Genomic DNA, 26,057 nt, shown 5'->3' on the forward strand with positions numbered 1-26,057 from the left:
AGGTAGAGATGGGCGACAGCAGCTTCTGAGCTCTCTGAACCGGAGGGCTGTGGATTGAAAGGACGTGTAATTGTTTATATAAACGAGCAGGAAGTTCACGTAACGAGCTGAATGAATTCGCCGAAGTGACCTCTTGCTTTTGTCCGTGTGGATGAAGTCAGGCAATAAAAGATTAATGGGCTTTTAATATGGATGGAGGCAGAGAGCAGAGCGGAGCGGCGGATACATTTATTCAAAAAGCTTAAGGGAAAAAAAAAAAAAAAACGTTGCCATGGCAACAGCCACAGCACAGACCCCCGGGGGCCCTTGAGATTATCGGCGGAGGACACCGAGTTACAGGAAACTCTGAATAACAGGGACAGGATGCCATTTGAATGCATCTTTAATGTATAAACTGAGCGGGAGTCACATGTTTAATGAAGAAATCAAGGTTGTAGCTCACCGGAAAAGTCGGACGTGCAGATGCTTTTCTTGAGCGTTACCGTAGGTGTGTGGTACTTATTAACCTGTGCACCCACGAGAGTCTGGGTCTGAGGGTCTGACACAGGAGGTCACTTGTAGCTAACTGCTTCAAATACACCCACCAATCAGTCATAACGTAGCTGCAGGCCATTCAGGGCGTCCATGACGAAAAAGCTCCTACATTGGACACATGAGCATCAGAACTCGACCACGGAGAAATGGAACAAGGCGGCCTGGCTTTAGGTGCAAAAACATTTCAGGAATAGTTTGAGGAACACAACAAGGTGTGGATTTGGCCCCCGGATTCACCACATCTCAATCTAAGCCAGCATCTGTAGGATGTTCTGGACTAAGAGTAAGATTCACTCTCCTATTAAACCAGTTTAGGTTATTGGTCCATTTAGATGCTACATGTCGCATGCTCGGCTGTCACTGCGGGATTATCAGAGATATTTTGCAGAAAACATCTGCAGATGTTTTGAAAAAGCTGAAAGACGGATCAATTCAGAAGGAAGACTGACAATAGTGAAGGAGGACGGACTGTTCTTCATGTAAGGATAAGGAACGTATACATGTTTTCCAGGTTTGTCATAATGAATGTTACAGAGTTTATACAGTGGAACCTAAATATGTAACAGAAGAAATGAGAAATTCAAATAAATTAATAAATGCAATGTTCAATGTGTAATTATTGCCTCAGTCTTTAATGCAAAAGCTATTTTTTATCTAACATCGTGTGGCGTAAATTTTCAGCCACGAGGTGGAACCAACAGCCAACACTGACACAACTGTGGAACAAGGAGGGGGAACGACAGCCTCTTACTGCTGGTGTAATGGCTTCCTCTAGTGGTAGAAAACCACCAGTGTCAGAAAACCACCAGTGTCTGAACCATATACAGCATCACATGAACACACGTTTGAGTGAACCGTCTCCAGCGTCTGACACACGTGGGTGGACAGGATGTGACATCTAATCGCCTCTTTTATGCCCGTTTGTGTCCAAACATCTCCTCTACATGTTTTAATAATGCGAATGGACTCACTGTGAATACTTTACACTGTTAGGTAGCATATGTAATGCAATCAAATACAAAAACTGCAACAAATCCCACATTTTAGGGTTACTGACGACACTGGTTCTTCCTAATGACAATTGTTTCTGCGCCTCTTGAAAAATGTACATCCCACAGATGCATGGGACGCATCATGGTGTATCTTGGGTTCATTGGGTGTTTACAGCATCATGCACCATCACCCTGGCGACCCAGCCAGGGTTGATCAAGGCCTGACTGTAGCACCCAGCAGTATTTAATCACAGCTCACCCCCTTTTGGAGGCTTTTTTCTTGTCTTCAGGGACCGTCTCATTCCCAGCACGATGCAAACTCTGTGAAGTGACCAGCCTGGGAATCCTCTGTAGCCTCCACCTCAACAAACCTCTAGAACTACTTTTCATTCATTCGACATTCGCAGGCCACAGTCTGCATTTAGGTTAAATTTATTTTAATCACAGAGCATACCTAAAAAATAACTATTCTGAACCATATTTATTTAGACTTTTTTGTGCATTTTTGTGCATTTTTTCCATTTATTTTTATTTTTTCAGAGAGCTGCCGACACAAACAACACTTATTACAATTATATATATTGACTTTTTAATATAGGTCATTCCTGGAAACGTGACAAGACATGTCGGCTTACTCACTGGCAGAGAATCGACATTTGGAATTAATATATATATATAATACAGAGCATGTCTTGAGAAATTATGAAACTAAACCTAGAATTTGTTATTTTTTTGTCACTTTTTAAACCTAATTTTAACTCCACGTGTCGACTCTGTTTAATTAACTGACGGCGCTACAATCATCTCCAAACAGAACAATTGTGTGGGACAAGGCCCGATTAGGAAACAGGTAGAAACGACAAAGTGTGGACTAGAAACGCGAGTAGAAAAGGGAAACGCAGCAAATGTGTGCGAATAGAGAAGGGACGGCGCTGATCCCTTAATCCACCGGCTCCGGCAGGTCCTGGTAGCTGTCGACCTCTGGATGGAACTGATACATCTCAGGTTGATCGCTGTTGTTGAGTTCGGCGTACTCCACTGAGCCCTAATGACACACAAAGCAGATCCAGCAAACATCAGGGCTGACACTTAAAACCATGTCATTTTATGTCACGTCATTTTCTTCTCTGTCTTCAACCTTGTTTCTACCATCTGGAGGCTAAACCAGCGGCTTTTCCTCGATTTCACACAAAGTGAAATGTTCCCGAGAGGGGAATGACCCCCCCCCCTCTGCACAATCTGCCATCAAGGAGACACACTTTTAAGCCATGATGTCACGTCCTTAGTTTATTATTCCACATTCCTCCGTCGAGCTGAGTAGGACGCCATGTACGGCGCAAACGGTCACCAGCGGCCGTGATTAGGGCTCAGTGGGGCAGCAGACACTAGGCTGGTCGAGATGGGCTTGGAGGTAATTTGGACCACGGCTGATCTGAGCTGCAGATAGGGAAGGAAGCCACTGCCCACACGCCCTTTGTTCATGTCTGGAAACTTTGACCGCTCTTTTTTCCCCCCATCGCTCTGGATTATCAGACTGGGACTGTGACGACTCAGAGAGAGATTATTGTTTGACTCATTTTTCTTTTCTTTTCAGTCAAAATTGTTGTTGTTATGTTTGTGCATGTATGTATGTATGTGTATGTATAGGTTACACATATATACTGATTTAACATAGGGAGAAACGGTGGGATTTAATAAGTTTTGGCTTCTTCTTTTTAACATAATAATGTGTTAAGTTTTGTGAACTTTGCATTGTTATCTTATGATTATTGTTGTTGGTTTGCTTTTTTTCCGCTTTTATTCTGTGTTCAAATTATCTTCCATTCATTCAGTGGTCAATAGTGCCTAATACTACGTGTAGGTCCACTTTTTGACACTAAAACACAATTTCTACATGGTCTCCTCTGGACCTCTGAAGGTGTCCTGCACTATCTGACACCAAGACATTAGCAGCAGATCCTTTAAGTCCTGCAAGTTGTGAGTTTGAGCCTCCATTCATCTTACTAGTTTGTTCAGAACATCCCACAGATGCTGGATTGTATTGAGGTGTGTGTAATTTGGAGGCCGTCATTGAACCACTGTTATTGTATTATTTTTTTTTCTTGAAAGAGGCCAGTGACATCAAGGTTTCCATGCAAGGTTGAACATGGTCTACAACAATGCTTTAACCGCCCTTTAGGAAACATACGGATGACATCACTGAGGGCTCGCCCCCTCTCTATATACACAGTGATATCAAATTAAACACGTGGGCTTATTCTATTTATTTATTTTTTTAAATGTGTAACATTACTTTTTATCATGAGTGTGTTAAAGTTAAAGTAAGCAGTGTAAAATAAAACATATGAGGAACAGAAGTCTAGTGATGAAATGGTGAGAAGGACATTTGCGCGCTCGCTCGCCAGCGTGAGATAAGGCCTAAAGATAACAGCGTGATCGTGCAGATTTTTACTCACATAGTCATGATGGTCGGCGGCACCTGCAGGGAAACAGAATCAGCGGTTAAAAACGTGCGTTGGCTGCTCACTCACTGGCTGACCTCAGAGTTATTCACTAGTCATTTGGCAGTCGTGGCCGACCTCGCTGACTCACTCGTTCCTCCTGTGAGTAGTGGGCCTTTGTTTCGGCCAACGACTCACGTCTTTGTCATGTGTATTGATATTATTAACATTTCTCTCGCTCTTGTCCACCCTCATACAGATGCTTCTTGCAACAACTCTTTTGTTGCTGCTCAACAGGAAACATTAGGACTCCGATGGACTGCTCGATAGAGGAATCCAGTGTCCGGCTGCTGCTTTAATAACAGGAAGTTCCAGCCATCGGCAACAGGATACGGTCACGGTTTGCGTAGCTGGGCTGGGTAAACTGTGAATCCACTGGCGATACAGAGTTTTATCTTCGATGTGATGTTTGTCTCTAATAAAGACATGATAATATTTAAAGCTGCGCCAAACAATTGTTTTGCCACATGGGGGAGGCGACACGAGATACAAAGTGGATACGTGTGATACCGATCTGCCGCAAAGTTATGACCTCCTGCCTAATGTTGGCTCCACTCAGTCCTGAAAGTTGAGAGGAGGGGCCTCAGACATCCCACAGTTGTTGGACTGGACTAGTGAATCTGGAGATCAAACGAAACACCTTGAACTGGTTGCTGTGGTCCTCAAACCACTATGAACCATTTCTGCAGAAAGACAACACTGACGTCAGGGTTCCCATGAAAGTACATGCCGATGTATTATCCACATGAATGGCAGGACCCAAGGTCTTCCAGCAGAATATCATGATGTTCTGGCAGACAGGTATAAAGAGAGCGTTTTAAAATTCCTGAAATATGTAAGCTATAACTGGAGGAACATTTCTGAATGTCTGTGAAGGTTCTCAGTCATCCAGGTCATGGTGCATTCAAAAAGCATTTAATAGACTTGTTAAGATTTTTGAGAAGACGTTACACCACTCATCCAAGCAGCTTCTTTAGTTCTTTTATTTATTTATTTATTTATTTAAAAAAATGCTTCTTGGACATTACATTTCCTGAATAAAATATGTGTAGATGCTTTAAATGCGAATCTTTGCTGGATTTATTTTTAACTTTATCTATTTATGGAAACTCCCTGACCTTGTGTTAATGGGAGCTTAGAGCCTGTAATACAGTTTAAATGTCACCATTATAAGATTATTGAGACAGTAAGTCATATTGATCACTTGTATTTTTAGTGGCTGAGCTAAGGAATGAAAGAAAATGTGATTCATCAGACCAGGCCACTTGCTTCCATTGCTCAGTGACTCCGGGTTTTCATTGTAGGAGCTTTGAGAAAAAGGTCAGGATGGACGCCCTGGATAGTCTGCAGCTATGTTATGGCTGTCTGGCGTATGTTTGCCAAATCAAACAATGGTGAGTGTATTTCACGTTGTTAGTTATGAAAGCCGTGGCCTGAACGCTACCTTTTGTTCTTATCTAGAAACATTGACAGTCTTTTCCCTGTCGCTGCAGAGAGGGTCACTGTGACCGGGACGGACTCAGAGGGAGGTTACGGTTTGACTCACTGGTCAACTTAACGTGGAGGAAAAATGTGTCTGATCTGACCGATCGGCTGTTACATTATGGTCATCTGCCTAATATTGGGTCCAGGCGGCAACTTCCAGATTAGAGGGATGACGCTCATGCAGAAGTGCAAAAAAATTAAGTTAAAGTTGATTTTTTATTAACTAACAGAGACAAACAGGTAGCGGAGAGTTGGGTGGGCGGGTCTCAACGTCCAGGCTGCTTTAGCTCCGCCCCAACTTGACCCCCATGTCCATATTTGGAGTATCCAAATGTGGGCGGAGTAAAGCTCATCCAACATGGCGAAACTTAAGCTTCATTTTTGAGGTTTAGAATCCAAGGGGTGACATCACGATGAGTTTGTCCACAGTATATAGAGTCCCGCTTTTGAAGCTAAAAGAGCAATGACCCGTCAAGCCTTGGACTTTGCTTTCATAGTGTCAAACTAACATCCACTTTGGATGGTCTGCCAGGAGAACTTTGTCTCTGCTGGCTGGCCTTCTTCCCACAGTGCATCCTGGTGTCATGTGTTTTCCCGAGGTAAGTAACACACACAGTCTCGTTAAATTATTAATCTGCCAGACTACATTGACCACCCTTTGCTCCCCATGTTCTTTGGTGATTCTTGGCCATCACGTCCCCCGTCTCTGTATGATCTCTTTTCCTTCCATCGACCACTTTTGATAAGTACATAGATAATTAAATAGAAGACAAGGCCTTTTTTTCAATTAAAATAACATCCACCCCTGATTTTAGTCAGAGAAGTGGACAGAACACAACAGTGACCCAGGACTATCAGAGCAGACAGCAAAGTGCCCAAATTGCACTTATTATTCTTAAGAATTTTCAAAAAAAATTTGAAGGATAGTTTATTAAATCTAAAACAAATAGAACAAATCTGTAGTTGTTATCACTTGTAGGTTATTGTTCTGTTATCATACTGGGCTAAACCAAAATCTGAAAAACTGGAGAAAGCCAACACAACGACCCAAAAGACACTAAACAAATGCTCGGCAGGCGTGAGGAGAATCGTTGCTCTGAGTCACTGCACCAATTACACATATTTACTGAATCTGTTTTCTGAGTAAGAGCATCGATCAGAGCAGCTTTGAAGACGTTGAACTCACCGTGTGGAGAGTTCTGGAGTTCGCTGTACACGGTATCAGTGCCTTTTCTCAATGGGACTGTTAAAAAAAAAAAAGAGAGAGAGAAAGAAAATAGAAACAGAGATAATGTCTGTTTGATCCTAACCTAAAACTGTGCAGGTTGAGTCTCATTCTAAATGCCATCTATTTTGGGCAATGACCAGTGAAGATGAAGGAGACAGTATCAGAGAGTAGGCTGTAATTAGCTCAGCCTCTTCCTGTTTATAAGGACTGGAAATCCCAGCAGTTCGCCCTGCAGTTACAGTAACCTGGAGATGTATTAATTATGGGTAATTAGGCCGCACCCAGGAAATGTTGGCCGGTGTCATCAACTGTAAAGGAATGTGGGTGAAGCAGAGAGAAAAAATAAAGTTTTTTGAGGAGGGGGTGGTTTGGAGTAGAAGAAGAAGAAGAAGAAGAAGAAGAAGAAGAAGAAGAAGAATAGACAGATGGTTATTTTAATTAAGAGAGGGAGCTTAAAGAGGGTTGACTGCTGACCTCTGGCTGGATCCACAGGTTGGGGATGCACCACTTCCGTGTACTCCACATCAGGATTGTTGGTCACCATGCTGCTCTCCTCATCGACAACCGCATCTACAAAATACACTTTAACAAATAACTGTACATGATGATGCACTTATTTTTTAAATCAATGATCTTTCAGCCACCTGCTTCTGGTTCCTAGAGTTCCATAAAGTAGATTGGAAGGTAGAGCCTTCGGCTATAAGGACGCTCTCTGGTGGAACCATCTCCCGGTTTGGGTTCAGGAGGCCCTACTTTTACAACTAGGCTCAAGACTTTCCTTTTTGATGAAGCTTATAGTTAGAGCTGAGGACTGAACCATCCCTTAGTTATGTTGCTATAGGCAAGTGATCATCGGCCGAATCCGGCCTGGCGAACCGTCCAATCCGGTGACTGGATTCCAAAATTGTAGATCAAGGAGAAAATATCATGTGGTCTGCATGATTAAAGCAACTGAGAAAAGCAACAACAACTTAACTATCAATAATCCCCATCATATATGACTCTGATTTAATGAGGACACTGTTTAAATTAACATTTATTGTTAATTTGTTTTTGTTTTTTTACGTAGCTTTTCCTCAAGCCATTACTCAACACGGTTGGTTTTTATTTCAAAGTCTCAACAACAAGCTTTGTGAAAGGCTGGTTATGTTTGCAGGCAGCCTGCAGTGATGCACACGTTACTCTCTCTGGATCAGTTAACGTTCGAGTAACAATGCCAGATTAGACTAGACTGCAGTCTAATCTGGCATTGAATCCTTGAAATTTGTGTGTTTAGTTTTGTGGTGACGTTGAAGATTATATTCTTTTGCAACAGCAACAGTTTCGTTTGCAAATGAGGCATACAGGTTGGCATGATAAATGCATATACTTTTCAGTCCATTTGTCATTAAAGGATCTGTTTTCCGCATCAACTTTTCGTTTCATGGCCTTTGAGCTGTGTTAAGAGGCCTTTTCCTTCCACTAACTGAAACTGCACTGAAGCCAGTGATGACCCCATCGAGCTTTGTTTCAGCTGTGTTTATTTTTCAGGTGCTCTATAAATAAAGTTTACTTGAACTGAGTTGAGGCAAAATATCTCTAGCACTCTTGGTGGCTGACTGTGGTATAAGCGATAGGGGCTTGACTCATAAAGGCCAAAAATGGCTTCAGTTTTGTAATGAAATGAAAAAAATATAAACAATAAATAAACATTAAATAATAATGTTATGCCAAAATTAGATTTTTCTTTTCTTTTCTTTGACTGTCCAGTAAAATTCTGGCCCTCGGACAAATGCAGTTGGTGACCCCTGCTTTAGGCCAAGGCCGCTGGGAGACGATCAAGGCTTGACATTAACACTGGAGTGCGGGTGAATTTCAGCACAGCCACTTTGGCGGTCTGAATTTTATTAAAAAAAAAACTTAATTGTAGTTTTCTCAAATGGCACCTGAAATAATAAATAAATTGCAAAGCGAGACTACGACACTATAACTCCCATGAGCACTGTGTGCGCACAGTGTTTGCTCATTGGTCCATTCGTGACTGACGTCTCTGTACACAGGCGGTCTCGGTTGTGAAGCGTTGGAGAGATAATGTGGAGGCCAAAGGCAGAAAACCCGGGGTTGGGTCAAACAAAAAAAAAAAGCTGAAGGTGGAACGCAGGATGGGGAGACAATGAAAAAAAAAAATCTGTTTAACGAAAATTAGAACATGACTCTCTTGAGTGCTCTATTCTGATTGGCCAGTATTCAACCGTGATTATTTCTCAATGGACCTCTGCTGCCCCTGGAAACGAGATAGGCACCGTTGCCCCTGGCAACCAACAACACCCGACTTTAACTCACTTATTAGATTCTATGTGTTTCCTTCAGCTTGATACATGTATCCATGACAGAAGTTTGTTCATCTTCTAATCTCTATCTTCTCTGTTTCTACCCGGATGGCCTTCAGCAGATGGGTCCCTCCATATGAGCTGGGTTCTGCTCAAGGCTTCATCCTGTGTAAAGGGAGTTTTTCCTTGCCACCGTTGCCCCCAGGCTTGCTCTGGAGGTTTCATGGCAGTTTTTCTTTAAGCGTCTTGAGACAATTTGTATTGTTACTGGCGCTATATAAATAAAATTGAATTGAATTAATAACGAGGAATTGTGAATTGTGTCTGTTTCTACCTTAATCCCATCTCATTTATGTTTCTATACATAGTCCTGTGTCTCTTTTTGCCTTTTTTTCCCAGTGAGTCTGTTTGTCCTTATGTGTTACAGGGCTGTGTATTCTGTCCTTGAATATTTTGCCTCCAGTATTCCTGTTGATTTCCTGCCCTCTCCTCGTTCCTTGGCCCTCGCTCAGCCTTGTTGGCTTCATTTCTCATTGCCTCTTGATTGGACTACTTGCCTTCACGCTGCAGCGCTTTAAGAAAAACACACTAAAGAGATAAAGTTGTTGTTTCATCTTGCCTCCTCCTGTCCTGCATTAGGATCCTTCCCGACGCTGTTTGAACATGACCTGATGATGGTCCCATAGCTATAATTCAGAGCAGGTTTTCACTAGCGTAACAAATATTTTTCCGAGTGAGTGTACATTCTTTATTAAAGGGATTTTTTCATCCCTGTGTGAAATCTAGTCACTCACCGTATTCCCAAGAGTTGGATAAGTGAGAAAAAGTGTTTTAAATCAGTCCAGACATTTTCATAATCCGGCAGGGCAGCAGTTAGCTTTATTTTTTTGTGCAAAAGTGATGAATAAACTCAAGAATTTTCCTAATTACTTCTCGTGACCTGTACATTCACATCGAGTACAAATGTCCATGCAATTAACACAAAGGGATAGCCTAGGGCAGACGTAGACTTGGGACTATTTTCCGGTAAAGCACCGCAGCCACGCGCAAAGACACCTCGCGGCACCTGAAAACCAGTCACAGCTGTGTGTTGATGAAAGTTGGGGGTTTTCAGGTGCTGCGTAGTGTCACAAGTTTATTTATTACTTAGTGCGTTTACATGCACATGTAAAAAACTAATTATTGCCTTATTTGGACTATAACGAGAACTTAAGTGCATGTAAACACGTTATGCCGATTAAAATCGGAGTTCTCATTACCCGATTGAGACACCTGGATAATGCGATTGAAATCTGAGTTTTGATCGGATAATGCGTGTGCGCATGCTCCACCACCGATGCGCTGCCGTGTGACCCCGGAACAAAAACATCCAAGAAAACCGATCGTAGAAGAAGAAGAAGAGAAACGGAGCCGTCTGAGGGACAACGCGGATCTTACCTGCACCAGAAGTAGCGCGAACATTACGTAGAGATTAAAAAATGTAGTATTATCCGTCTCGTGGTTGTTTGAAATGCCGCATGAGCGACTCTTGTTTATTACATCGTGTAATAGGTCAACCCGGATATCGGGCCGTATTAACGTGGTATTATCCCGCTGAAAAGACACGTATCGCCACCTAGTGTGGAGGAGGAGAACAGTTATTCGATTTTCTTGCGCTGCATGTAAACTGGGACAAGGACTGTAGTCAGAAACTCGAATTTTGAGCATAGCTTTATTAAGCTCTGCATGTAAACGCACTCACTTTTAATTGGCAACACTACATTACAGCGGCTAAGCTAAGCTAAAGCTAACAGCTGTGCTGCTGGATTGGGACAACGTCTGGACCGATTTAAAACACTTTTCTCACTTATCCAACTCTGGGGAATACGGTGAGTTACTGAATTTCACTTGTTAAATTGACGTATCAGTTGGTGTATCCCTTTAAATATTAATACAGTAATGATGCCATGAAGACTTGCTCACCTGCTTCAGGGCTTCTGTGGCTCCACACGCTTTCTTCAGCTCTGACCGCCATCACTGTGAAACACAAACAAATCAGGTCATAAGGTGGCCGCCAGACTCAACCTTTAACTTGTAAAAATCTTCACCAAATCTGAAATGAGAAGCGTACCATCTAGGCGATGTGTGTAATTCTCGAGGATTTGCTTCTTGCTGAGAGCTTAATGATAACCACTGGTTACCTGAGCCAGGAAGGAAATGTCCAGCTCTGTCTAAAAGGTCAAATGTTATGCCAAGACGCACCTCTGGATTCTTGCTAAAATGTTAAATCCTTTGCCTCCTCTAGACTCATTGAAACAAGAAACCATTCAGGATGACGACTTGTGATTTTCACACTTGTCTAGAGGTCAAGAGAAAGGCTTTCCTCTTCCAGATTATATGCTAAGTATCTGCTGCCCGTGGGTTTTTAATTGATGGAAGTCTAAACTCCAGTATGCTCTGAGCTAAAAGTAGTAATGGTGGGATAAAACTTTCTGTGTTCTGATCTTGGTGCACCAAGGGATACTTTATTACTCCTAAAACAAGAGCAGCAACAAAGGAGTGAGCTGGTACACGGAAATCTTCCACCGCCTCGTGCACAATGGGTTGTTAAATTGGGGGACGGCTGCACACCAAGTTCTGGCAAAAACAACTTCCCGGTTGGTAATGTAATCTCACATACATCTCAACCAAGGCTTATATGATTAATTTCCTCCACCTGCTGCAAGCATTCAAACTCGCCTGCCCCGAAACAAAATAAGCCCCACCCTCCACCAGCCCGCCGTGCCCTGCGCCAACATAGGAAGTCTCTTGCAGGCTCTATTGTTTTGACTTTTCAAGGAAGTCCCTGGATTCCTCTAGTTATGTTGGGATTCCTGTCTTGAGCCAGCAGATAACGCTGCGTGAATTTGTTTTCAGGTGAAACAGGACTACTCAAACACCTCTAAATAAAACCAGTATCTTTATTTCACTCATCCAGTCGGTGAAGGGATCAACCAAAATATATACACACATTTCCTGTGTTCCGATGCAATAAAATGTATGTACAAATCAATCAGTCATGCTTTCAAACGTGCACATTACACAAGGAGAGCAGTACAACAATGAAGAGCAGTAAGTCACGGACATGGCAAACATAGAAACAAAGGACAAAGACGTTATGTATAAAATCGAAGGCCATCTGAACTGCAGGAGGAGGGGAGAGGGAGCAGTGGGCCCTGGTTTATTATTAAAAAGCAACAACTTCTTTTGGCTAAAAAAATTGTCTCAAGAAAATCTTTACAACATCATAAACAGGGTTCCTCTCCAACATTTTTTTTTTTTTTTAATTTTTTTTATCAGAACTTGGGATTAGTGTCCCTCCCACTGTGGGGTGTCTCTACACTGTGGCTGGGATACTGTAGCTGCTCCTGTTGCTGAGGTCAGCGGGTAGCGACGCCACGCTATCTCGCGTCCCATTGGTCACTCTCCCCTCCTTGCCATCATAGAACACGGCTGCGTCTGGAAGAAGATGATAATGGACGCTCTAAGCAGTTTGCAACAATTGACAATCAGTGCTGACTGACGGCTATTAAAGCGGCTTCTCGCTGCAGCTTGTACCTCTTCCTACTGCAACTGCATTCTAACATCCTGCCTCTGCTATATATGCTGAGACACAAACACAGGTTGCATGCAACAAAATACAAAAACCAAAAAGCCAGAGGAGAACAATGCACATTGAAGCAACCTACAACACGTTCACCACAGCTTCATCACCGCATGCATACTACAACATAAACAATGTCAGTATGACAAGTAGCAGAAGAAGAAGAAGAAACATGTAGAGGCTGGGGTGGTGATTACAGGACGGTAACGACTACTGGAGCCTGTTAGTGACACACAGGCGGAGAGTCAAACCACGCTACCTGTGGGCGCGTTATAAACCTCTGTGTCGTGGGTTAGAGTCACTCTGAAAGTGTCATCTGATTTAGGGCTCGCAGGCTTTCTGAGAAATGGTGAAAATAAAGTCAGCTCAGGTGACAATGACGTCAAGGAGAAATCAACTTAGACATAATCTTGTGAATGCTAATGACAACCATACGGGTAATTTTGCATGTTGTTTGTTGTAAACCTGTATTGTTTATAACTGTGTTATATCTAGTTCCCAGGTTTCTTTTTTTTTCCCACAGTATTTTGCTTAGTTTTGTCATGGTGCATCCCAAAGTGTCTTTGTGCAAACCCGTACAGTGTAAAGCATTAATGTGTCAACCATCCTACGGTGTGCATTCAGTGCATGTCGCGGCTCTATTTTTAGTTTCTCTTCTCAGATTCGTTCATTCGTTACCTTCAAATGCAATTTGTGAGTTTGAGGTCTACACGAAATGCTTGGGGTTCAAATGGTAGCAACAAGTTGTAAGTTGAGAAAACACTGCTAGGCAACAGAAGCCGCTGAGGCTAACAGTTAGCAAGCTAACCACCAAGTACCTTAAAGTATATAATGTAAGACAAGGTATAGCAGCCTTTTTTTCTGACATATAAAATTAAAACTCAACTAAATGACAACTTATCCTCATATATTTCTGAACATGTCGTAACTAATAATACATTTTTAAGTTGTGAATACAGGACAACCTGATTTGGATGCCCAACGTTATAGGTTTTTACGTCGCTTTTTTCTTTTGTTTTAATTAATTTGTTTTTGTGATTCATCTTTCATAAAATAGACTATTTATTTAAATATACTGTTATGTTAAATATTAATCTTAAGTCTCACCTTAGCATTAAAATTTAAAACAGGGACCCCAGAACACATGTCAATTACTGTAAAGCGCTAAAGTGCAACTTTAGCCTATGATTGTTTGTACATAAAGAAGGTTGCAACATCCATGATTTTAGTTTAGAAGCTCAGTATTGTTTCTCTGGCCGTCCCCATCTTGGATTACTCCCAACTAATTCCAAAATGGTCAAATTACAGAAAGGGGGAAGAAAGAGTGGTTTTATGGGGGGTTCAGTGTCTCAAACGTTGACCTTAATGAGATGCTAATAAATCGGTATACTGTATCAGAAGTGGTAAATCAATCTATATTCTTTGAAGCGACATTACAGTAATATGACGATTATGTGGCGCAAACATGCAAAACAACCAGTATGGTTCTACAACATCTAGACACCAAACATCTAAGTGAGCCAACAAAACTGTCATTGTCTCCTTTTGTCACATTCAAAAGAAGTAGTCAAGTGAACTCACACTGATAAATCAGTTGCTTCGCCTCTTCTACCTACAGTAAGAGAGGAGAGGTGAGAGGAGCAGTAGGTGGAAGAAGACTTGGTTGGTCATTCATAGTTGGAAATAAATGAGGACGGCGGAGGCCTACCTCTCCTGGATTTGATGTACACCACAATCGCCAACACCACCCCTGACACCAACAACAGAACAGTTCCCACGATCAATGCTTTCTTCCACTTCGCCATGTGTACTATACAGAGACACAGAAGGGAGAGGAGGTCAGTTGCCAAGAAAAAATAGTGGTTGCACTTTCATCCAGGCTAAAATATCTCATAGCCAGATGGATGGACAACCATGAAGTCTTGTACAGATTGATGGCCCCCTCAGGACAAACTCTGGTGAAAGTTTCAAAGGTCAAAATTTCATTCCCAATCATCAGAGGAATGGAAGGCAATCCAATCATTGGTAGATTTACTTTAGTCAAGTGCAAATCAGCAAATGCTATAGATGCTGATGTGTCAATGGCGACTGAGTATTCAGTGCAGCATTATGCAAAATATCAATACTGTGAACATTTTGGAATTTATACCTTGGTCCTGATCAACTGTTTTCTGGACTACAGGTCATTTGGCTACTTGTTTAACTACATAATCTGAGACAAAGGTAAACTAGGCTGATTTGGGTCGTCTTGAAAACATTTTCCGATTTTACATACAGTAGGCAAGGATTAAAAGAAGAGAGAGGTGAGAAAGAGGGAGGTAAGAAAGAGAAACCAACGACTGATCTTCCAAGACATATCTCTACATTATGATTTTTTGGGGTTTTGTTTGTGTGATTATCTCCCGATTTAAAATCTATGACACTAAGCATGCATAATACTGGGAAAGAATGACCTTTAAAGAACATGAGTCCCACCTTCTATGGTGACCTCTTCACTGCGGACAATGTTGCGGGCCTGGTTGACAGCCTCGCAGTAGTACTTGCCGCTGTGTTGACTTGTCACCTTAGGTACCTCGTAGGTTGTGAAGGTCTGGTTGGAGTTGGTGGTATTGAGCGGCTGTCTGTCCCCAGTCCGGTACCACATAAAGGTGATTGGAGCTGTGCCATTAACTTTACAAAAGAGGGTGAGCAAATGCCCCTCATAGATTTCACCTGATTCTGGGACGACCAACGTACTGGGATGGCTCAGGGGCACTGATGGAACAAAATGTGGACGCAAAGAGGTGCGATTAGTTAAAAACATGTACCTTTCATTGTGGCTTCAAAACCAGAATTTTAAATGAATGAACTGAAAAGACATGTACAATTCATGCCCGTACATTAAATATAAATCTATAGCTGCTGGTTATCTTAACCTAGCATAAAGGCTAGACGCAGGGAAAAAGCAGTAGCTAGACTAATGTCATCTTCCGCCCAGAACCTCTAAATTTCACTGATGAAGCTGCGATATTAAAAAAGGCAACTAGCAGCTTTATAGCTTGCCATGTTCTCCCGAGAACTAGAACTTGAACTTGTACTGGAGGATTTTAGGAGAAAAATGAAGTGAGCAACAAAATCTGGTATGTTTTACCAGGCAAGTTATGCATAATTAACTCTACTCTAGTATACTATGGGTGACTAAATTTTGCTTCCCATTCGCATCATATCCCTTTAATGCTCTTCACAATGTCTGCTTGTGATGCCTATCACTGCATCCGTCTTTCTCCCACAGTGGCATCATACCATTTTTATTTTAGCTAGTAGTCCGGCATCGACCGTTGCAACCCACGCTTAGCGTCTCAACTGTAATGTTATGCACAGTTAAGGGTGTTGCTATACTGAGTGACAGGTAGCTGTCCTCACAGGTTGCTAGCTGTCTTCCTCAGCTCCAGTCATGCTGCACCTCTGGGACTATTTGGGAATTAGAAGATGGAGATGGCCAGAGACACCATACTGAGCATCATGGAGGATGCAACCCTCTTTACGTGCAGATAAACGCAGGTTCCCATTGTACAGAGCCAGACTGAAGGCCCTCTGTTTCCAGGATTCGTGCTATTCAATGCTAAGCTATGCTAAGCTAACTAGTTGCTTTCCACTATTCCTTTGAAATGAAGTTAAACATAACATCGAAATGCACAGCAAACAGAGACTGTTCATTGTTTTAAATAAATTAAACAATACAAAACATGAATGAAAGTCAGGCAGATTTCATGAATTACCTATGACTGCTGCATTCAGTCTTGAGCTGGTCAGAGTCTCCTTCATACCATTCTTTGCCGCACAGCTGTACTTGTTTATGTCCTCTGTCTTGTTAATGCTGATATTGAAGACAGCCTTTTGATTGGGCAGCCGGATGGTGATTGTGACCAGCTTCCGTTCATCAATTAATAAAGTGTAGTTTATGGGCAAGGTGCCGTGATCTGACCAGCAGTGAATCTGGATGAGCTGTCCCAGAACCGCATTGCCATGGACTTTGATGAACGGACGGGAGACAGCAACTAAAGAAGAGAAATAATAATAATAATAATGAAAATAGATAAACAAAAACATATTGGACAAATTTAAAAAAGTCTCAATGAATGACCAATGCATTCAGACACAAGGACAATTGGTGAAGCTTACCTTTGGGACGAACAGTCAGGATTTCACTGTGCTTCGTTATGCCCTTGGCTGTAGCTGCACAGGTGTAGTTGAAATCATACATGGGGGCTGTTAGGTTAAACACTCCAGTCCCCGTCATTGTCAGTGCATTATCGCTTGAATTCAGAGTGTAAATCAGCTCTGTGTTACGGAGTCTTTGATAGGCCTGCTTCTCACTGCTGCAGGTTAGCATCATATTGTCATGTTGAAAGACTTCACGTGGAGACACAGTGAGAGTGGGCGCCAAGAACAGCTCTGTGGACAGGCACAAGAAACAAGTCACCATCTGCAAATATACACATTAATGCACAGATCTGCCATAACAATACGACCACGGGGAGGTGAAAATTATTTGGTCATCATGGCACCTATCAGTGGATGACATATATTACAGTCTCTTGGTCTCTCATTTTGGACGCCAAACATAGTGCACTAAATGGTCAAAAACACAACTCATAATGGATGTTATTGTTGTGTCAAGTCGGCTAGATGTACACCAATCTTGGACAACATTATGGCCACTGACAAGTAAATAAAGCTGTTTATCTGATTATCATACCACCCACCAAAGGGTGGGACACATTATGCACTAAGTGGACATATTCCTGGTGGCTTTTTCCAGTAGACTAATGTGCCCTGCCACAAAGCAAAGTGTTTGAGGAACACAATGAGCTCAAGGTGTTTGATTTGGCATCCAAATTTCCCAGATCTCCTTCCGATTTCAGAATCGGTGGGATGTTCTGGACTGGTCTGCAGGACTTAAAAGATCACCTGCTAAGGTCTTGGCGCCAGATACCAAACCATATATAGACTGTATATAAATACAGACAACGTGTCGCCACGTCCTGGCACTGGTGCTAATTTCTTGGGGGTGCAGGTGGCGCCATCTTACAAGTTTGGAGCCCGTGTTTGTGCAGTAGTGCCTGAGAGCAGAGACATGTGGACCTGCCCACACTCGAGACTCACTCACTTGTGTTTTTGTTCAGTTAATACTGTGCTCTGCTCTACTTCACACTTTACAACTCTCACAATCCAACAGGAGAGCTTCATGAGGACATATAGCTTTGGTATCTACTCTCTAAAGTAAAACTCATCCAAAAAAATTCACACTTGAGCCTGCATCGACATTATAGTAACCACATGAAATGACAGAAACCATCCTTGAAAAAGGACATTGAGGATGTTTATAACATGGAGGAGGCGCAATGTCAGACACCAGGGGGTGCTCTACTTGCTTTGGCTTCACTTTTGAGGAGCTGTTCCACCCATCTTTATACTGACAATGCACACCACACCCTCAGTGATCTACTGGACGCTACGCCTCTACGGGTATGAGCTGTTTCGGCAGGAAACGGGGGGACCTACATCATGTTAAGGCTGATTGGTCTGAGGTTTTTGGGATTCCTACACCTACAATATTTAAAAATGAAAACATATACTCACCATTCACGCTGACCGAGCCTGTCATGAATTTATTTACGCTTCCTGCATTCAGTCCGCACTCAAACATGAGAGCAGGGGCCGTTGCTTTCAAGCTGTGTTGGATTGTGGCGTATTCACGGGCAAGAAGTCTGGCACCCTGGCTCAGCTCTACTTGCAGTCTTTCAGTGCTGTGCTGATTGTCGACTGTGCACAAAATGCTGAGTGTGTCTCCTTCAAAGACGTTGTCCCGAGGGGAAATCGTCAGCACTGGTTTGATGGGAAGCTCTGTGGAGACAAGTGAAATTAAGTGTAGAAGAGTGTCCAGGGCTTTGAGAAGCTGTAAACTCCAACGGCTTACCTTTAACTGTAACTTTGACCATTTCGCTCTTCTCTGAATTGACGGAGGTTGGACTTATGGAGACAGTGTAGGTACAGTAAATACTGTGGTTGCTGCTACCACTGAGCCGGAGCTTGGTCTGTAGCTCGTTGGAGGTTGCCCTCTTCTCAATGATCTCGTTGGAGTTGTCATAGAAGGTGAAGTAAATGGAGCCTGTCTCACCCGGTGCACGACAACTGACCGTCACCTCTTCTCCTTCAGTGACTTCAGTCTTATCGATGCGTAGCTCTGGCCTTGAGAGTCCTGGACATCCAAAGGAGGAGGATTAAGTGTTATAGGTTAAACCAGACAAAGAACTCCCATCATGGACACTCTTCAACGTTTTCTTAAACGTGGTAACATTTTCAAAGATCTAAGTTGGTCCAGCACCAAACTTCCATTCAAACTGTTTTAAGCGTAACAAATCTATTACACCACAGATTTATCCATAAGAACAAACCAACCTGTCACTGTGAGTTTTGTAAGTTTACTGGTCTCCTCTGTGCCGTTGATGCTTATCTTGCACTCGTATTTGCCGGTGTTGGAGACTCTAACCTTGGGCAGTGTGTACTCAAACTCATCTATAGTTGTGGTCTTGGTGTACAAATCGATGGAATCCTTTATTACGGTGTAGAAATAAGTAACCTCCTCATTATCTGAGATGGTGATGATGGCCTTGCATCTCAGAGTCACATCAGTATCCCGATTCACATGGTCACCCGGCTCGATTGACAGGTCGGCGCCTCTGAACGAGTACACTGAGGAGGAAGTTTAGACAGAATTAATTAGAGCTTATTTAACATATATGTATACACGGATCAAGCATATCATTATGACCTAATATTGTGTAGGTCTCCCTTGTGGCTCCACAACAGTTATGACTCTCATGGCCTTCTGATGGTGTCCTGTGGTGTCTGGCAACAGGATGTTTTCAGTGTGGGGCCTTTGGGTCCTTGGAGGCACTGTGGCAAAATGATTTGTTGGGGCCCAACCACTGAGAGCTCAAAGCAAGAAACCGCCCCTGTGTTCAGTTGTATGAGTTCAAAGTCAGACCTTGGAACTTAGTCTTTCCCAAAACCGTGGCCTCTGAAATAAAATATTTTACTATTTTTTGTCATTCTTTTTTTTTATTATTATTATTTGTTTTGCTTTGCTTATTGGTATTTTACCAATAATCAGAATATAACTGTCTCATGTAACCACCTCAGTCAGAACAGACCTGACCTGATCTTCCAGGAGTCAGATTGAGGAGAATATAATCTCTTAATCACCACGTTAATACCTGTTTTCCAAGAGGGACAGAAACACAGAGGCAGCAAAACAACCAGTTGATGGAACCAAGCTGGAATCCATGTGGAAAACATAGAAACATCTTGACATCTAGTCTTCTTCCAGTTCAGGATTATCCAGTGAAAGAAAAGCTTCTTTATTCCCAGCAGATTTCAGAACCACGTCGTTCATACTGTATATATCCAACCAGATCATTTTATTGAGCGTCTACGTTGTGTCATAAACTCTAATCAGGTTCAATAAATAGCGTCAGTGTAGAACTAGTGAGACTTTATACTTCAAAAGCAGAGAGCTGAAAAACAGAAGTTACAGATTCTCCGTGCAGACGGCAGCAGAAAATAATTGTTTGAAACTCATAAAGGTTTTATTTTCCTCTGTCAGTCGTTGAATGAGATTTGTATTCAGAGAGAGTAAACATTTTATTATTTCCTCACCAGAAACCAGCTGTTACACATTTCTTTGCAATGCATCTTAATTTCTTTAGCTTCCTGAGACCCTGCGTCCTCATATGGGGACATTGAGTTTTAGCTTTTAATTGCAGCTCATTTTGCTTCATTTAAGCCCGTTGTCCTCATTAGTGGACACTTTAGTGTGCCATCTAGTAACATGTAACATAACATGACAGCAGGCGGATCCATCCTCCAGACGATCACAGGACAAAAGTGGACGAGGAACAAAACTCCATCAAATTAAAATTAAAAATTAAAAGTTATTTATTTATGCTTATTAACGTCTCTAGTTTGATATGACCTGCAAATTTAACCAATTTTATCAATAGCAACAAGCTACAACCTCGCTAATTAGCAAGTTGTTGTTTGAGGATGTTGGGACTTCATTGTTCGCAATTCTGGTTTTAGAATTGACGTGTCTCATGTCAATACTTGGTTATCCTCAGTCATAGAAAACAATTAGTTGCAGCCTCCTATGACGCAACAAGTCACGCTTGGTTTCCCCCACTATTGTGGTCATTAATAAAAAATGGAAACAATCTGATGAATCACCTTCATGACAAATTAGTAGAATTGGCGCCAGCACACAAACTGATAAGACCTTTGTTAAGACTTCTGAGTCACAGAATCAGCACACCTGGATCCTGATGACACGTTTTAAACATCTTTAACAGCTGCTGTTACAAGTTCATCCTAGTGGTAAAAAAAAATAAATAAATATCCGTTGTGGATGTGACAGTCATACGAGAGACAAACAACAATGCGTGTGTCAATGTGAAACCCCACGGTGGTCGTTTAACGCTGAAAAAAACAACAACAACAAAAAACGAACTAACAATAGAAATGGCACAGCTGACGGTAATGTCTATCATCTAAAACGGCTCAGCCAAAACATTACGACCACTGGCCTAATATCACGCATCCAGATAAATGACGCACACAGAAAACACAACACATCCTTCTTCTATGCCTCAGTAGTTTAGTTCTGATGTTTCTGTCAGGGGTCAGCATGGACGACTGAAGCCACACACTCTCTCTTGCTTGCTTTACTGCTGAAGACTCATGACAAATGCTCAGTAAATTACGCACATTTCATTGAAAAAAAAAAAAATAAAAAAGCCTGATCCCCGAGCCTCGTCTTCAGTCTTTCAAATGTGACAGCGAGAGACAGAAAGCATCTGCACGCGTACGTCAAGCCGCCCCTCTAGATCACCCATATGGTGGAGACAGCAGGCTGCTGTTGTGACTCAGAGCGGGCTGTAAACAAACCCATAGAAGGCAGGAAAAGCACTTTGTTACACAAACAGGTCACATGGGGGACCTATCATCATTTCAGAGCGTGCCGAGGACGGTCTACGCCCAGCATCCTTCAACTGGGCTGACGGCAGACGGGCGATTTGAAAAAGCTGAGACGTTCTGCTGGAGTCACAGAGTGAACACGCTAAATTAAATTAAATACTAATTTAATCTAATTAGTTATTAATCTGAATGTTTCCACTTTATGTTTTTTTTTTCCTTATATTTAGCCACACGTCAGAGGGACATGTTGGACTTTTGAATCACTTTTAAGATAAAGAGTTGACATTAAAGAAAGTTACTGAAGGTTAAAATATTTTTAGATAGAAAATGAAAAATACACAAAAACGAATACATTCGTTTATATTTATTTGTAATGTACATTTTTGATTAATATAAATATAAAAAATAATAATTGATAAAAAATGAATCGAATATATTTTTATTTATATTTTAATTTTGCTGAGAGTCTCCGCAATTTGTTGAAAAAAAAAATACAAAGAAAAGTGGTACAGTATATGTCTAACATCTGGTTTTACTGTTTTCTTTTTTTAATTTTTTTGTAACAAAAAATTATAAATAATTCAAAAAGATTTTTACTTATGTGTTTGTTTTATTGTTATTATTTTCATTTTTATCTTTTTAATTCTTTTAAAAAAGTCTAGTTATTAAATGTTCCAAGAGTAACAGTGTTTGGAAAATGTTGTTTAATTCATTTCCAGTGAAGAAATTTTTGGTGGATTGACAAATTTTCTCCATTATCTTTGAACGTGTAAATCGACAAAACATATTTTCAATGCTATTTCAATTTGCTCAAAGACGAATTGATTGGAGTAAAAAGTGAAACGTATTTTTGTGAAATATTCCAAAGTAGAAGTCAGTAATACACGTGTAGCTCACATTTGCATTTCCAGTGATTTCCTTCCTGAGCTAATCAGCGGGTTTCATTGAATGAATAAACACTTGTGTGATAGAGTGTATTATTAATTAACCCAATTTTTCTGAATTATAAGTTCCTTTACTTTTGAATATTTAAACTGATTCATTCACTGATGAAAATTTTACAACAGAGAGATTTGAAATTCAGTGCTTTCATTTTGATACTAAAATGCATGTTTCCTCTTATTTAACTGTATGATTGTGAAAATTAAACATCCACAACCGATGATTTAAACACAAGAGAGGAATTTCCTCTCCAAGAGAAAACATATGAAGCAGCTCTTTGTATAAAAACTGAATGTGTCTTAACCTGTACCTGTTGTAAAGAATCAACCTGAGCCATTTGAAACAGAAAAGGCTTTATGTCCCTGCAGCAAGAGTGTGAATGGGGTTTTTATTTTTGTCGACTCCTTTCTCTTCACGGCTCTAAAATCGCACAAAAGAAACGGAGCGTAAAGGCCACATCTGAAATGTCCGAGGAGAAACAAAAAAAACTGAGAATAAACACATCAAACCACAGATATTTTGTTTTAGTTCCTCCAGCTGAACCTGCTGAAGACTTGGCCTCCATCTCTGCTGATGCTGATCCGCACTGACTCATGCCTTTCATCACCAAAAAAGAGGACAGAGAGGCGTGGGACACCGCTCACCAACAAGATCCCAACATGTTCCTGACACAACTTTTCCACCGCGGCGTACGCCAGAGAACAGAAAGCTCCGATAACAACCCAAACTGTTTCCACTGATTGCGTCTGTCCGTCTCTCTCTTGGCTCAGACAGACTGATTAAAATCCAAGCTCATTAAATTTGCTTCTATAGAGAGTAAACTCAGTACAGACAAGGAATCTTTCTTTTTTTTTTCTTCTTCTCAATAAACTGATCCAATCACTGACTCCTCTGAACAAAAGCCCAGGATTAGCATGTATAATTCATCTTAGATTATACTTACATGCGTTCACCATGCTCCCTGGAGGGAAGCCTTGAAGAAAAAGAAGAAAGTAGAGCACCAGGTTAGAGACAAAAGCTAAAAGGAAATCCCAAAGAGTTCCCATGAGGAGGTAAAAGGTGAGGAGCCTTACAGGTGGACAGGAGCGTGGAGGTGAGCAGCAGCAGCAGCAGTGGGAGGCCCATCCTGTCTGAGGAACACCGAGGCTCCCGGCGCTGCTTGCAGTCCTGGAGGTTAACGGCAGGGTTTGCGGCCGGGCCGGCTGATGGGCAGTGTGGGAGTGGAAGCGGACACTAAGGTGGCGGTGCTCTACCTCACTAACTCAGCGGTGAGCCAATGACCACGCGGTTATCACCCCAAGCAGGCTTGGCCCTAATTCGACAGGATTTCCTCAGGATGTTCGTGCTACCCCGGGTCTTTGCCGTTGTGGAATGTTCTCCTCTGGCCTCCTTCGTGTACGCGGCGTGTGTGTGTGTGTTTGTGCGCGGGGACCGGTTTCGCAGTAATGTCGAGTCTTAGGAGGCAGCAGTCGGGCCCTTGACCTCGGCTGGCGTGGTTCTGAGAAGGTACAGGAGGACAACAGCGAAAGGCTTTTTTGTGGAGCAAAGTCGTTTCCTGAAGTGAATATAAAGGGTCGGGCCGGGGCGGCTGACACAGCGCTCGCTGATATAAAATGTGGGCCGGGCTCTTAGAGGACTCACAGCGGTGGAGATATTTTTTTTTCCATGAAGATTTACGGGGGGCGTAGCTACAATGGAGAGAACCAGCGCCGCTCATGGTCACAAGTGAGCCCGGTTATTTCTAAAATAAAACAGCAACGCCTCCTTTACACAATAAACAGATGTAATGACCATCTAGTTATTGCGGCTCCTGTCAGTGGGTGGGACATATGAAGCAACGAGCAAACATTTTCTCCACAAAGTTGACTTCAGAGGTGGGAAAATGGACAAGTGGAAGCGGCTGTGGAGCAACGCATGGATGGATTCAAGCCAGGAGGAAGCAGTGTGATGCTTTGGGCAATGTCATGCTGGGAGAGGTTGGGTCCTGTCATTCATATCACATATAACTTTAATCGATAACTAGAAAATTCTCTCTGGGATATTTTGAAGGGGGCCACGGGGGACCACTGCCGGGGGAACCATCTCCGTCAACATGGGAATCAAACCCACGACCAGAGCCAATCAGACAGACATATGATCATCTTTCACTGAGCACTGATATTGAGGAGCTGGATATTCGCCTCGCACCAAACCACGTAGGTTTGGGTGGGAGGTCATAGGCTTCGATCGCCATTATGTTGCCATAGCAACCAGTGTGAGAGAGCAGTGCAGGTATGTGTGGGTGTTGTGGGTGTAGGTAAGATCACAAAGTTACCTGTGTTGTGTGTGTGACGACTCCTTTTCGGGTACGTTGAATGTTGAATATTCAGCTTACGTTGTAATTTTATTGTTTACGTTCATCGTGTCAATTTCTGTGATTGCTTTGTTGACATAAACTAATATTGGCTTGAAAAAAACATCACACTGGTGATGTGACATGTAAAGTAATTGTGTTGCTAATTTACTAGACACACAAAATCAATGGCGAGTGTTTATTAGATCTGACAAGGTCGACTGCAGCTCCTTTAAAGTCTAAAAGCAAGTTAGTCCCAATAAAGCTCCATGTTTACAGGTTCTGTGTCTAAAGTCTCCATTGATTAGTCCAGAAAACAACACGCTGAGCTTCAAAACTGCTCTCCAGGCTAACAGACGAATGCTAACAGACGGATGCTAACATTGATGCTAACAGATGAATCCTAACACGTATGCCCACAGACGAATGCTAACCTGGAGGCTAACACATATGCTAACATGGATACTAATAGATGAATGCTAACAGGTGGATGACAACGCTAACATATAAATGCTAACAGATGGATGCTAACACATGCTAACACACCCTTACTGGGTGCCTCAACATTATGTTGCCATAGCAACCAGGTTGTTGTAACTCTGACTGGTTGTCCAGATATTTTTCTTTTTCTGTACAAAGTGAAACTCATTATTCCCTGATGGCAGCGGTTTATTTTCAGTAGGACAATGCTCCCTGCCACACGGTCTGTGTGTGACAGCGCTATATTTAGTATGACTTTTAATTATTCATATTACTTTTTAGTGTACACAAAACACACCGAACACAAGAAGACTACGAGTTTAAGTTTCCCATAATAACTGGATTTATTGTCCGATAAAAATCCTATTTGTCTGGTTTTATCCATTAATATTTGATTTCTAATTTAAACGGAGTGAGTCTGTACAGCTTCGGGTCAGGACCGGCTGGTCCACGTTCGCCTGAAGGGCAAGAGCAAAACAACAACACTCACAGTTTAACAGGAGAAGACAAATGGTTTGAAAGGAGGGTGAAGGAAACCAAATAATCCTTGTGTGAACAGGTGGACTGAGACACAACTCATCAGCTACTTACAACAAGTCTTTCAGCCTCGAGTCTGG

General features: G+C 42.0%; 1 protein-coding gene across 7 annotated transcripts; it reads right to left on the reverse strand.

Moving 5' to 3' along the window:
• Positions 1-1,942: 1,942 nt before the first annotated feature.
• On the reverse strand, positions 1,943-24,286 carry pecam1b (platelet and endothelial cell adhesion molecule 1b). 7 transcript variants are annotated; one of them, XM_047579420.1, is made up of 16 exons: positions 23,702-24,282; positions 23,572-23,601; positions 19,113-19,406; positions 18,631-18,912; positions 18,294-18,557; positions 16,833-17,105; positions 16,430-16,708; positions 15,147-15,425; positions 14,380-14,481; positions 14,253-14,283; positions 12,931-13,010; positions 11,012-11,065; positions 7,215-7,310; positions 6,699-6,755; positions 3,983-4,005; positions 1,943-2,571 (listed from the first exon to the last, which is right to left on the reverse strand). In XM_047579420.1, exons 1-16 carry the CDS (start codon positions 23,751-23,753, stop codon positions 2,467-2,469), a joined length of 2,301 nt encoding a protein of 766 aa, XP_047435376.1. In that variant the 5' UTR covers positions 23,754-24,282; the 3' UTR covers positions 1,943-2,466. The 7 variants fall into 7 exon arrangements, 6 of the variants coding, with proteins under 6 accessions (XP_047435376.1, XP_047435378.1, XP_047435379.1 ...); XM_047579422.1 differs by lacking the exons at positions 12,931-13,010; positions 14,253-14,283 and having other exon boundaries at positions 23,702-24,286; XR_007112368.1 differs by lacking the exons at positions 1,943-2,571; positions 3,983-4,005; positions 6,699-6,755 and having other exon boundaries at positions 12,931-13,006.
• Positions 24,287-26,057: the final 1,771 nt, after the last annotated feature.

Source organism: Mugil cephalus, chromosome 2, assembly GCF_022458985.1.
Source record: "Mugil cephalus isolate CIBA_MC_2020 chromosome 2, CIBA_Mcephalus_1.1, whole genome shotgun sequence".
In the NCBI taxonomy this organism is placed as follows: Eukaryota; Metazoa; Chordata; class Actinopteri; order Mugiliformes; family Mugilidae; genus Mugil; species Mugil cephalus.